This window comes from Bombina bombina, chromosome 1, assembly GCF_027579735.1.
Source record: "Bombina bombina isolate aBomBom1 chromosome 1, aBomBom1.pri, whole genome shotgun sequence".
In the NCBI taxonomy this organism is placed as follows: Eukaryota; Metazoa; Chordata; class Amphibia; order Anura; family Bombinatoridae; genus Bombina; species Bombina bombina.
The window spans coordinates 632901699-632916511 of NC_069499.1; the positions used below are offsets into that span (position 1 = coordinate 632901699).

The 14813-nt window shown below is 38.9% G+C and overlaps 1 protein-coding gene across 3 annotated transcripts in view; it reads left to right on the forward strand.

Moving 5' to 3' along the window:
• Nucleotides 1–14813, forward strand: part of EDA (ectodysplasin A) — a 530968-nt gene that overhangs the window by 157196 nt on the left and 358959 nt on the right. For all 3 annotated transcript variants that reach the window (XM_053699041.1, XM_053699042.1, XM_053699043.1), the window contains exon 2: nt 6490–6595. In XM_053699041.1, the coding sequence (XP_053555016.1) occupies nt 6490–6595 (106 nt within the window). The remainder of the gene's footprint in view (nt 1–6489; nt 6596–14813) is intronic.

Below are 14813 nucleotides of genomic sequence, written 5' to 3' on the forward strand. Positions count from 1 at the left end.
GGGGGAGCTTCGCCCACCTTGAACCCCCCCAGGCGGAGGCAAAAAAGATAGTGAAGATGGGGAAATTACAGAGCATCGTATATATGTTTGATGCTGTGACTCAGTGAAGTGCATGCACACTGAGGAAATTTGCAGTAAAACAGTTTATTCCACGTCACCGGAAGTGACGGAATTTGAGGAGTTGGCTGATCTGCCTAAGCGTAAATTCCTGCTTTTTAAAATAAATGTACCAAGAGAATGAAGAAAAATGAAGAAAAATAGGATATGAAACCAAAAGGATTCAGATAGAGCATGCAATTTTAAAACACTTTCTAATTTTCTCCTGTTAAGGGATTAATTTTGTCATGTTTTGTGTTTATTTTCAAATGGGTTTTGTTAATAGCTAAATAATCAGACTTTCAAATTAATTTAAGTTTTTTGTTTTATAGTATATTTCTTTCCTAAGACATGGTGAGTCCACGGCATCATCAATTACTGTTGGGAATATCACTCCTGGCCAGCAGGAGGGGCAAAGAGCACCACAGCCAAGCTGTTAAGTATCACTCCCCCTCCCACAAACCTCAGTCATTCTCTTTGCCTTCGCACATGGAGGAGGTGAAGATTTTGGTGTCTGATAAAATTAATTTCTACAAGCAAATTTTTGGGTATAGCCGTATTCCATGTTAATCTCTTGAGTAAGGGTAGTGGTGGCTTTCATTCAGTTAGGAACTTGTAAGGTGGACCTTACTGGGTTATCTTAACTTTGTGCTGCCCTAGTATGTAAAATCAGAGTAGGTGACTCTGTTCCTTTTTTCCAACAGGTCTCTGTGAGGAATTGTGTCCTTGCATACCTAGTGAGCTGTCTACTTGCCGGACAGGGGATTTGGCAGGTAAGTGCCTTTTGTCTTCCAGGTGGGGAGATTATGCACTTACAGTATTCTCTGCATATAACTTATAAGGGACAAGGTTAATACTTAAGTAAGGATAAGTGGGACATGGAGCAGGGCATTGTGACTGTGACTATACCCTTTCAGGAATGATAGGGTTCATTTATGTTAGGCTCTTTTTAGTTTCTAGGAATAGGAAGCAAATATGCTTTATTGTGAGGAAAAGGTTTTTTTTTTTATTTGGTGGAGGATTGCGGTACTGTGACTTTTAGACCGTGATAACATGTCTGCTTCAATGTGTATCTTAAACTGGTTAGCACTTTAGCCAAGACGGCATTGCATTACTTTGTGAAGTGGAACCAGAAAGTAGCTTTGTCTCTGGTTTCGCACCTCTCTGTAGCGCAGTTATTTTTGAGCAAATCACGTGAGGGTAGTGATATGCTTACTGAGTACCTCTCTGGAGTTGGTGACAGGTAGGCACCTCAGCTAAGACTGAGGTGTGGGGTTCCTGAGGTTTAAGAGCGCATAGTCGCTAAGACAATCTTTGTTTAAATTTTTTTTTCTGTGAGATAATTGTTAGATACTATAACTAAAGTGTGTCACTGATAAAAAAAAAAATTAAAATTATGTTTTTTTCAGCAGTGAATCATTTACTGTGATCATGTCTGATACAGATCATGATCAATTAAATGCCTATCTTGTGTGTTTAGAAGCTCAGATTGCTTCCCCTGTGCAATTCTGTTCCTCATGTGTTTAAAAAAACTTTACAGTGTAAAGAAAATGTTTTGATTGCTGAGCCTAATGTCTCTCAGGATGATGCTGTAAAGGTAATATCACAGCCTTCCCCTGTAACGTCCTAAGCCTCACCGGTGTCGCATGCAGTGCCCTGCGGTTCCTCTATAACTCCTAGTGGAGTATATTTGAAAGCAGAAATTGCCGCGCAAGTATCCTCAGCAGTGTTAGCTGGTTTTCCTATGTAAAAGGAAAACGTCAGAGAAAACTTAGGTATTCAGATGGCAAGGTTTCTGATTCCAGTAATGTTTCTCGAATGGCTCTTCCTCGTAAGTCTGATGAGGAAGATGCATCAGAGCTTTTTGAGAGCTTTTTGAAGATGCATCAGAGCTTTCTGTAATTCCTTTGTCTGAGACTGAAGGAAGTTCTTTCAGATTTAATCTTGGACACCTTCCTGTTTTGTTAAAGGAGGTTTTGGCTACTTTGGATGACTCAGACACTTCTGTCATTGCCCAGTCTAAGAAATCTAGTAAACTTAATTACTTTGAGGTTCCTTCTACTAAGGACTATGGATATTATTACTCAGGAGTGATAGAAGCCGGGGGTATCCTTTTCCCGTCTCCTATTTTTAAGAAATGTTTCCTGTTCCTGACTCCTTTACAGAACCATGGCACACAGTTCATAAGGTAGAAGGGGCTATTTCTACTCTAGCTAAGAGAACTACTATTCCTATTGAGGATAGTTGCTCTTTTAAAGATCCTATAAACAAAAAGATGGAAGTTTATTTAAAGAGCATTTATGTTCATCTAGGTCTTTTATGCCAACCTGCAGTGTGTATTGCCACTGTGACAAGTGCTGCATCTTACTGGTTTGTACCATTGTCTGACTCTCTTCAGGTCAAGACAGGATTAAAGCTCTTAAGTTGGCTAATTCCTTTATTTCTGATGCTATTTTGCAGATGATTAGGCTGGGAGCCAAGTCATCTGGTTTTGCCATACTAGGCCGCAGAGCCTTGTGTCTGTAATCTTGGTCAGCAGATGTCTCCTCAACCTTTTAGCTCTTCCTTACAAGGGTGAGACATTGCTTGGTTCAGGTCTAACAGACATTATTTCTGATATTACGGGTAAAAAAAGGGTCTTTTCTGCCTCAAGATAGGAAGAATAGAATGAAAGGTCATCAAAGTAATTTTCAGTCCTTTCATAACTTCAGAAGCAAGTCTTCCCCTGCCACTGCCAAGCAGGATCAGTCCAAGCCTTCTTGCAAAACCCGGTCAGTCTTGGAACAAGGGGAAGCAATCGAAGAAGCCCGCAGCTGCCTCTAAATCAGCATGATGGGTTTGCCTCTGATCTGGGATCGGATCATGTGGGGGGGCAGACTTTCTCCGTTCTCCCAAGCTTGGATACAAGATGTCCCAGATCCTTGGGCTGTGGACATAGTAGCCCAGGGTTACAAGTTAGAATTCAAGATCTTTCCTCCCAGGGGCAGGTTCCACCTCTCAAGGTTATCTGCAGAGCAGACAAAAAGAGAGGCGTTCTTGAAATGTGTACAGGATCTCTCCTCTCTGGGAGTGATAGTACCTGTTCCAGCTCAGGTACAAGATCTGGGTTTCTATTCCAATCTGTTCATTGTTCCCAAAAAGGAAGGAACTTTTTAGACCGAGTCTAGCCCTAAAGTGTCTAAACAAATTTCTCAGAGTACTGTCCTTCAAGATGGAGACGATACGTTCCATTTTTCCTTTAGTGCAAGAGGGTCAGTCCATGATGACTATAGATCTGAAGGATGCATACCTTCATGTTCCCATTCGCAAGAATCATCACAAATATCTGAGCTTTGCCTTTCTGGACAAGCACTTTCAGTTTGTGGCTCTTCCGTTTGGCCTTGCTACAGCTCCCAGAATTTTTTCAAAGATTCTGGGGGCTCTCTTAGCAGTTCTTAGGTCTTAGGGTATTGCTGTGGCGCCCTATCTGGATGACATATTGGTTCAGGCGCCATCTTTTCAACAAGCAAAATCTCACATGGAGACCTTGTTGTCTTTTCTACGTTCCCATGGTTGGAAACTGAAACTAGAAAAGTGTTCCCTTGTTCCAGCTACAAGGGTGGTTTTCTTGATGACAATAATAGACTCCCTATCGATGAAAATATTTCTGACGGAGGTCAGAAAATCCAGGATTCTCTCCTCTTGCCTCTCTCTACAGTCTTCTGTTCAGCCATCAGTGGCTCAATGTATGGAGGTAATTGGACTGATGGTCGCTTGCATGGACATCATTCCTTTTGCTCTATTCCATTGGAGAGCTTTGCAGTTATGCATGCTCAGACAATGGAATGGGGATCATGTGGATCTGTCTAAGGATAGATCTGGATCAGTCAACAAGAGACTCTCTCCTGTGGGGATTTTCTCAGGGAACATGCTTTCGGAGACCTTCCTGGGTGATTGTCACTATGAACGCCAGCCTGCTGGGCAGCGGTCTGGGACTCTTTATAGGGAGAGCAGACTCCTCCGGAGTCCAGAGTACCTGCACCTTTAAACATCTTGGAGTTGAGGGTGATCTTCAATGGTTTTTTGGTTGGGCTTAAATTGTCCTTAGCCTGGTTTATCAGATTCCAGTCGGACAAAATCGACTCAGTGGCTTACATCAATCACCAGGGGGGAACTCAGAGTTCCTTAGCCATGAAAGAGGTGGCTCAGATTATTCAGTGGGCAGAAGCTCACAATTACTGTCTATCTGCCATCCACAATCCGGCAGTAGACAATTGGGAAGCGGATTTCCTGTCAAAAGACAGACTTTTCATTCCGCGGAGTGAAAACTCCATATTGAGGTGTTCTCCAGCTTAACCCTCAAATGGAGAGGTGCCAGAGCTGGATCTGATGGTGTCTCGTCAGAATGCCAAACTTCCAAGTTACGGTTCGAGGTTGAGGGATCCTCAGATTCCTCTGATAGATACTCTGGCGGTCCCTTGGGACTTTAAGCTGGCATACTTGTTTCCTCCGTTTGCTCTCCTTCCATGAGTCATTGCTCGTATCAAGCAGGAGAGAGCATCAGTGATTATAATAGCTCTGGCGCTGCCTCGCAGGATCTGGTATGCAGACCTAGTGGAGATGTCGTCTCTCCCACCTTGGAGACTGCCTCTGAGGAAGGGGGCCTTTCCTTCATCCAAATCTCGATTCTCTTAAGCTGACTGCTTGGAGATTTAACGCTTAGTTCTGTTGAAGCGTGGTTGTTCGGAGCCAGTCATTGAGACCATGATTCAGGCTTGCAAGCCTGTGACTAGAAGGATTTACCATAAGATATGGCGTAAATATATTTATTGGTGTGAATCCAAGGGCTACTCTTGGAGTAGGGTCAGGATTCCTAGGATTTTGTCTTTTCTCCAGGAGGGTCTGGAGAAAGGTTTGTTAGTGAGTACCTTTAAAGGGTCAGATTTCTGCCTTATCTATCTTACTACGTAAGTGTCTGGCAGACGGGCCAGATGTACAATCCTTTTGTCAGGCCTTGGTCAGAATCAGGCCTGTGTTTAAGTCCGTTGCTCCTCCTCCGTGGAGCCTTAACCTTGTTATTAGAGTTTTGCAGCAGACTACATTTGAGCCTATGTATTCCATAGATATTAAGCTGTTATCTTGGAAGGTTTTGTTTCTTTTGGCTATCTCCTCTTCTTGGAGAGTCTCGGAACTCTCAGCTTTGCAGTATGATTCACCTTATCTTATCTTTCACGCTGATAAGGCGGTTCTTCATACTAAGTTAGGTTTCCTTCCTAAAGTTGTTTCGGACAGAAATATTAATCAGGAAATTGCTGTTCCTTCTCTATGTCCTAATCCTTCTTCTCATAAGGAACGTTTGTTGAACAATCTGGATGTTGTGCAGGCGACTAAGGATTTTCAACAGTCTTCTGCTCTAATTGTTTGTTTCTCTGGGAAACGTAAAGGTCAGAAAGCTACTGCTACATCTCTTTCTCTCTGCTTGAAAAGTATGATTCGTTTGGCTTATGAAACTGCTGGACAGCAGCCTCCTGAGAGAATTATGGCTCATTCCACGAGGGCTGTCTCCTCTTCTTGGGCTTTCAAAAATGAAGCTTCTGTGGAGCAGATTTGCAAGGCTGCAACTTGGTCTTCTCTGCATACTTTTTCCAAATGTGATACTTTTGCCTCAGCTGAGGCTTGTTTTGGGAGAAAGGTTCTTCAAGCAGTGGTGCCTTCTGTTTAGGTAACCTGTCCTGTCCCTCCCTAATCATCTGTGTCCTCTAGCTTGGGAATTGATTCCCAACAGTAATTAATGATGCTGTGGACTCACCATATCTTAGGAAAGAAAACAAAATTATATGCTCTACTGATTAATTTCTTTCTTTCCAGATATGGTGGGTCAACGGCCCTGCCCTTTTTTTTTTTAATTTTATTTAAGACAGCTATTTTTGACCAAAAAACCTCAGGCACCTTCACACCTTGTGTTGCTCCTTTTCTCTCCATTTACCTTTGGTCGAATGACTGGGGTTTGTGGGAGGGGGAGTGATACTTGGCTGTGGTGCTCTTTGCCTCCTCCTGCTGACCGGGAGTGATATTCCCAACAGTAATTGATGATGCCGTGGACTCACCATATCCGGAAAGAGAGAAATTTATCAGGTAAGCATAAATTTTGTTTTTGTAAAAGAGTGCTTCATCTTTTGTCACTCTCTGATATTGTTTCCCATATGTACGTTTTATAGAAGTTATCAAACAATACGGTACTGAACTATAAACACTAAAAAAAAATTATGAATGAGTCTACATGAGGCTGTTCACATGAGATAATTGATAGTATTCTTAGTATTTTGATTATATGATGACTTTTTCTGAGGTCATCTTTTGAGGTTAACTCGGTTTACCAAAAGTTATCCCTGAATAATAATTTCTTTCTTTCAGGTGGCTTTGTTAAATAGCTTGAGAACTGAGGACAGCTCACATCTGGAGGCAGAAAACAGGCATTTTCGGAGGACAAAACGCAACAAAGGAAGTGATGGTTCTGAAAGTAAGTTTTTTTTTTAACTCCAGGTCTTTGTTGATAGCTTGTTAAATAAATGTGGAGAACAAAAAATTATCTATATTGGCTACTTATTTTAAATGATCATTCCGAAAAGAAAAACGGTAGTGATTATATATGTTCTACATTAGCTGTCAGGCATGAGAGTGTTATTTTGCATGAGACCTCTTTAAACCAGTTGATTGTGACTTTTTGTATGATATTGAAGACATTTGAAGAAAGCTTTTAGACCCTTTAAAAATGTATTGGAATCAGATGTCAATTATATTAATTCTGATTTTTTTTTAATATGCTATATAATTTTAATGTTGATTTTCTTTGATCTTAAAAATGGTTGCTGAGTGGTTGCCATTTAAAATTGCTAGGCAATAATTTTGAGTTGATCTTACAGTATTATGTTGAATCTTGAGATTGAGTAAAGTAAAACTAAGCATATTAGTTTGAATATCTTTTTGTGCCCAGCAACTTAAATAAAAGCATATGTGTTTTGACAGATCCTTGATTATGAAAAGATAATAATGGTCTCAGTACATGTTTTAGTGCTGAAATGCTGACATAAGTTGGTAAATGAACTTGGCTCACAAATTGAGTGCTTTACAACCAGCACCTAGTAGCATATGTGGGGAATTGTCCGGGCTCTGGAAACAGGCACCTTAGCTATTTTCTTTGATGTGGATGTTGTTTTTGCTACACTATAGTTTCTAAGCCTGAAACCCTTGTGTGTAAACCTTCTTTAGAATAACACGTCTTAATTTGAAAAAGTCTTAAAATGAATATTGTGTGTTCACATCTTTAGCAACAAAGTAAATATTTTCTGAACATAATGAACTGTAGCCTCACTAAGGGGTGTGAAAGCATTACAGTTTTATAATTTAAATTACAGGAACAGCAGGCAAAAACAAAGAAAGTGCATTGCTACTTATTTTCACTGCATAATTTAAACCTTTTTATGATGAATTACATTTTGGTTGTATACCATGCCCTTTTTAAATAGCAACAATAGAGTGTCTTTGCTGTAAATGTCAGCATAATCATTTTCAGTTTTGGAAAGGATAGTCTTATACTGAGTTTGGTAGATAAGCTTGCAAAATGTTATGAAATTGATTTCTCCATAACATTACTTAAAGGGACAGGCTAGTCAAAATGAAACTTTTATGATTCAGATAGGGCAAGCAATTTACTTTTTAAAGTCAAATGTGCTTCGTTCTGTTGGTATTCTTTGTCAAAAGCTAAACCTAGGCAGGCTCATATGCTAATTTCCTTCTAAATACAGGGAGAGTCCACAGCTGCATTCATTACTTGTGGGAATATAGAACCCGGCCACCAGGCGGAGGCAAAGACACCCTAGCCAAAGGCTTAAATACCTCCACCACTTCCCTCATCCCCCAGTCATTCTTTGCCTTTCGTCACAGGAGGTTGGCAAATAAGTGTCAGAAAATACGGAGTAGTTCCTTATGGAGGGTAGTACTCTTTGAGATGGGACTGGAGTTTTAAATAGTCCTGTCAGCCTCTCAGTGAGAGCATGGATAAAAGTTAAAGTCTGGAGATGCAGGGAGAGTCTTTCTGCGAAACCATCCAGACTCATATTAACAGCTCCTTAAGCAATCAGCGTTGACGAGTTTCGCTGCCTGCTTTCTTCACTCATGTCCATGTCCGAAGCGCATAGATTCTGGTAAGATTGTTTATTTTTTTACACACATGTTAACGATAGAAGAGAGGGTCTCAGTGGGACTCCTTTATCTTTATGGAATCAAGGTTTAATGTCTCCTGAGGGGGATTATTGAACAGTGAGGTATTTTTAATCATGTTTGTTATGTGATGTTGACTGCGTATGTGTAGGAGACATTTTGGGCTCATAGGCCGATACGGAACATACAGTTTATAGAGCTGAGCAGTTTTATTAAGCTGGCTGGTGGTCCTGCATGAGGCACCATATGACTGGGAGTAGGTCACATTTTGTTTTCCATTTCCGATTCCTGACCGAGTGGCTGCGGAGAAGAGTTAATTTCTCTACCTGTCTGGGTCATAGGAGGTGGTGAGTGCCCCAGCCATTGGGGGTTTAAGGTGCCAGATATTTTTTTGGCTAAACATTTTAATTAGAATTATGTAGGATTCTGATATTCTAAAGGATTCCTCTGATACAGATTTTGATACTTGCGTATGTTGTGAGGAGGCCTGGGTAGACCAGCCCGCTCAATTGTTTTGTATGCCGCAATAGGGTATTCTCTACAAACAATGTTGAGATGTTAGATACCACTGAGCTGTCTACCTCTGAGGATTCCTCTTCCCGTGAGGTGCGTTTCCTAGAATCTTCTTCTACACATGCAGTTCCCCTAAGTATAATTACTCCTTCGTTTCAGGGAGACTTTTTTTCCACCAGAGGTTACTGCATGTTTTTGCATGGCCATCTCTATGGCTTTAGCGAGTTTGCCTCTTCCTGCTACGTGCAAACAAAGGGTTGATCCGTGCTTTCCTACCCATGGGCTGTCATGTAAAATGACTATTGTGGGGATGCGGTTCCCTCTGAGGCTTCAGCAGCAGAACCACCTGGGGTTTGAGTCGCCTGATTTGACTCCTCCAACTGAGGGGGATTTGCATTTAGATTTAGAATGGCACGCCTGCATTTACTTCTGAGATTGTTAGAGGTTCACAGTCCTGATCCGTCAGGTGTATCTCAGTCATCTAAATCAGATTACGATCTTGATTAGACGAGTCAAGAGGGTTAAATCCTCTTTTTTTTTTTTTTTTTTTTTTTTTTTTTTTATATGTATATAGTTATAGAATCCCAGTCCCAAGCTCTAGGGGGGTTGCGTTGTTTAACAGGCAGGACCTGTTTGTTTTAGTTTGCACTCCCTTTTTGATGTCCCTTTTTGTGCGTCTAACTTTCTTTCCTAAGATATAGTCCATTGAATCCTCAATTACTAGTGGGAATATCACTCCTGGCCAGCAGGAGGAGGCAAAGAGCACCACAGCAAAGCTGCTATATATGTCACTTCCCTTACCCATAACCTCCAGTCATTCTTTTTGCCTGTGGTGCAAGGAGGAGGTGAAGTTTTGGTGTCTGATCTACAATCAAGATTTTTTTTATTTTAAAGCAGGTTTGCGCTGATCTTTCTTAAGGGTCTAGCCTTAGCCTATGTCAGTCTCTTCAGTAGGGCAATGGTGGCTTTTAAGCAATTGGGAACTTGTGGGGTACAATCCTCACTGCGTTTTCCCATAACATTTTGCTGCCCTATTTAGATAGCCTGAGTAAGTTTATTCAGTCTTTCTTTATTTCCACAGGTCCATGTGAGGGATGGCGTCCTCTCAAACCAGGTGAGCTGTCCTGCTGCCGGACAGATAAATATTGAGGTAAGTGCCAGTTTTATTTTTCTATGTAGCAGGGAAAAATTTGGCACTTATTCAGCTGAAACGCTGCAGGGGGACGTTTTTTATTATTCCTGTCAGGGTGCAGGTTTTTATGGCAGTTTTAGCAGGCACTGTTAGTGTGAGGAGTTATTTATTTTATTGATGGCTCAGTGAGGATCTGTTTTTAGTAACAGATTATGTACTTTTTGGGGGGGTTTTATTGTTTGTTTTTAAGCCTGTTTTTCAAGAAAGTTGTTTGACAAAAAAAACTTTTTTTTTTTAGTTGTAGGACCGCCCCTTTTAGGGAGATTCTGATTCTGTGATGTCAGAGGTTTTTTTGCGCTTTTTTTCACTTCCTGTTAGAGTGAGGTACCCTACATTGGACAGGCTAAAGCCTGCACAGAACAGGAACAGTAAACAAGAAGTCAAAATAATTAAAAACTTCTGTAACACACTACATAGTAAAGACATCTTGCGGATTCAAAACCCAGATTTAAGGAAATTCTCATGTGAATCCCGTTCGTACAAAACTGTCTAGAATAGACTACTTCTTGATGAGTAATAAAATATTCAGATTAGAACTCAAAGCTAACATTCAAGAAATTATTATTTCAGATCATGCTATCCTTACTCTTAATTTTAGAATTCAGAAGCCACAAGAAGTTAATTTTAATAGATTTTATTTTCCCAGATATCTTGTACAAAATGTCCAATTTAAAGCATGGTTAAAATTAAAGTGGTCAGACTATATTAAGATCAATTCTACACCAGGAATTAAAACAGAAACCTTATGGGAAGCATTCAAGGCAGTAATAAGGGGTGACATCAAAGTATATTTGGTTATTCAGAAACGTAAAAACTTAATAAAGGATATAGAACTTGCTAGTCAGCTACGTAATAGTTATAACACTTATATTAGCGATCTAATAAATCCTGGGAACTATATTGTAAAATTAAAAAGGAAAGAGAACTTTTTCTAGAACAAAAAGTGGCACAGGAAGACCTTAGAAGACCTTAGAAGACGGTTCTTTTTCTTTAGGCATAGCGGCAAAGCAGGGAAACACTTAGCTAACTTAACCAAATCTAAAAAAAGGAGAGAAATGATTAAAGCCATTAAAACTGAAACAGGCAGAATTACACATATCAAAGAAATCCAAAATTATGCATTTTGTTACTTTTGAGATCTGTATTCAGCATCACCAATAAACCCTCAAATTCAAGAGGAATTTTGGGGGAAAATACAGGTTCCAACATTAGACAGGACTAGCCTAGATAAATTGAACACACTTCGACTCCATTACTTGGGACCATTTATTCTTGGCCTTAAGGAAATATGGAGTCGAGGGCCCTTTCCTTCATCTTATATGGTCAATTTACATTTCAGCCGGGGCGTCGGTCATTATTAATGGAACATCTTCAGAACAATTTCCCCTTCTTAAGGGCTCAAGACAGGGATGCCCATTGTCTCCATATCTTTTTAACTTGGCTCTAGAGCCCCTTGCGATTCATTTGAGGAAAGGATTAGACGGGATTAAACTAGGTACCAGAAGAATAACAACACTTTTATATGCTGATGATTTGCTAGTATTATTAACAAACACAAAAAAAATATACTTTTACTAATACAGATACTACAAGAATTCGGGACTTTTTCAGGCTATAAGATTTATACACTAAAACCAGAATTTTTGTGGCTAAATAAAATTAAGGATTCATACCATTCAAAGAGGCAAAAGATTCCTTTACATACCTAGGGATTAAATCATCGAAAAATGACAAAGAATGGTATGATTTCAACTACCCCCCGATCTTCCTCAAAATAAAGCGGGATATGGAAAAATGGGCAAAATTTAAACTTACTATATCTGGTAAGATTAATTTAATTCAAATGCTTCTCTTTCCTAAACAGCTTTATTTAATGCAGAACCTTCCAATTCTGATAAAAAAAAAAGATTTAATTGCTCATAGAAGAGCATGTTTACAATTTTTATGGGAAGGGAAAAGAAGATCAATAGCCTTTAAAAAAATGTCCCTCTTTAGAACTGAAGATATAGAAATGTATAATTTATCGTGCATATGTGCAATAGATTGGTTGGTTAGTGCTGATTATTATGCCGTTCTCCCATTGGAAGATATGTTATTATTTCCATATTCTCTTACATCACTTCTTCATACGTTACCTGATAAATGGCCTATTAAAACTAGCCAGTTTCCTGTGATTCAGTGTGTAATAATGGCATGGCAGAAAATGCTCAGAATACTAGGTATCAATCCAACTTTTTCTAAATATTTACCTATCGGCAATCCTAACTTTACTCCAGCATTAGACTCAAAAATCTTTAGAAATTGGACATTGAAAGGAATAAAAATGGTACACCAATGTATAGACCTAGAAGCAAAGGTATGCAAACAGTTCTCCGAATTTAAACGAGACTTTGACATTAAAAACAGAGATTTCTTTGATTTTTTACAGGTACAACATTACATTCAGGAAATCATACAGAATAATATAACACTTGAGACTTGGGATATATAGGAACCTGCTTTAACTTTATTTAACACTGGTAAATACAGTATCTCAATAATATACAAAATAATTATCTCCTCACTCGGTTGTGAGAATCTTCAAAAGTTAGCAGGTGTATGGCAGATTTCCACAAAAAGATTACAACAAAGTTTCTATCTAGTAGATCGAGCGACAGTTTCTTCATCATGGAGAGAAACGCATACCAAATTTATAAATAATGCATATGTTACCCCACAAGTTAAAGCTAAATGGGATAAAACAGAGGGACGCTGTCTGAGATGTAAGGCCATAAATGCAGATCTATGTCATTGTTTTTGGGGCTGTCCTAAGGTGAAATTATTCTGGCATAAAATAAACACTTGGATTAATAAAATTAATATGACTAATATACAATTATCTGATAAACAGGTGTTCTTTTTTCAACACAGGACGAAACATTATTCAAAAATATTTGCCAATTTAATATTATAATTATAACTGGTAGACTACTGATATTAAAACACTGGAAATCTAAAAAAGCCCCCAGTATTAAGGAATTTATCCAAAAACTTAAAAACCAATTAATTATGGAACAATTCGATACATCTGTGAATTCAGAATCTCAAGTTAGAAGTTTCTTTTATAAATGGAAAAAAATAATTAAGAGGTTCCCAATAGAAATTCAGAGACAATTAATTGCCCCGTTTATGGGCACGGATTATATTGAGCTGGCTATTACAAATGATTAATATCCTTTATAACAGCATGAGGTGACAGGGGGAGGAGGGGAGGGGAGACGAGGCCTGCGGAGAACGGGGAGAGAGAATTGTGTTTTGTTCCCCCCCCCCCCCCCGGTTATTTAGGTTATTTAGGTTTTTAGTTTATTTAAGAAAATTGCTATATTTTGTATAATGATTGTAATATAGAAATTCTAAATGTCACGTGAGAAAAGGTGCGCTTATGTATTGAACATAGTTTTTCTTTTTTTCCTTTTCTGATTGGCCAACAAATGTATGTATTATTTGGAATCGCAAATATTTGTTAAAGCAGGGCTCGACAAACCCAGCCACTGGTTCCTAGAATTTTACCCCTGGCTCCTAACTTTTTGGGTTATTCTCCATATATCTATATACAAATCCAACTGTCTGGCTCCTAAAAAATATGCCTGGCTCCTAAATATTCTTATTGGCTCCTAATTTTTTAATATATTCGTCACGCGCTGTGTTAAAGAATTACTACTTGTTGTAATATGAATATATGTTATACTAGTAGTGAAATTATAACTGAATTATATTCTGTATGGCAAATAAAAAATAAAGATATTAAAAAAAAAAAAAAAAAAAGAGTGAGGTGCCCATATTTCAGATGACTCTGCTGTTTAGAATGCTTCTTGCTGTTTTTTTCTTCTCTGGAAATTAAGATTGTAAATGGGATCGTTTTTTTCCTTAGTTTGCTGCAGGTTGCAGGACAGGTAGGGCACCTCAGTAATTCTGCTGAGGTGTAGAGTGTTGCCTGGGGTATGTTTTCTTGATTTGGTAAATTTAAAGGGAACATTTATTTAAGAACGTTTTCTTGGTTTTGTATTATATCCTTTGTTAAAAGATAAAAAAAAAACTTTTTTTTTTTCTTTTTAATTTGCTTCTTTTTGTATTATGGATCAGGAGGCTGTGCAGAATCTTACCTGTAGCTTATGTTTTGATGCCTGGGTGGAACCCCCAGTACCTTTTTGTTCATGTATTGAAAGAACTTTAGCTTAAAGAAATAGACTTTTTGACCCTGAGCCATCGTTAGCTAAGGTGGATGCTGTTCAGGAGCCTCCTGTTTCAGATGTGCCGCAGATTTCTCCTCAAGCGACCCAATCCTATTCATCTGCATATGCAGTGCCCTGCGTTTCCTCTCATTCTCCATCTGGAGTTATTTTGCAACATATTACTGCCCAGGTATCTTCTGCGGTATCTAAGTAATGTATTTCCTCTAAGAAGTCTGAGGATGAAGATTCGGATTCAGGCAGTATAATTCCTTCTACTAATGCTGAAGTTGTGTGGAAGGCTTGCTTAACTAAGAATTGGTTTAAACATTTATTTTTTCTGTACCACTGATTTAACAAATGCTATTAAATGTACAGATTGGTTTGAACTTCATGTCTCCAAGGAAATTGCTGTCTTTTCTGCTTGGAGAGTCTCGGAGCTCTCAATTTTGCAGTGTGATTCGCCTTATATTATCTTTCATGCAGTTAAGGCGGTTATTCGTACCGTACTAGTTAGGTTTTCTTCCTAAGTGGCTTCGGATAGATATATTAATCAGAAAATTGTTGTTACTTTTCTGTGTTCTTATCTATCTTTTCATAAGGAA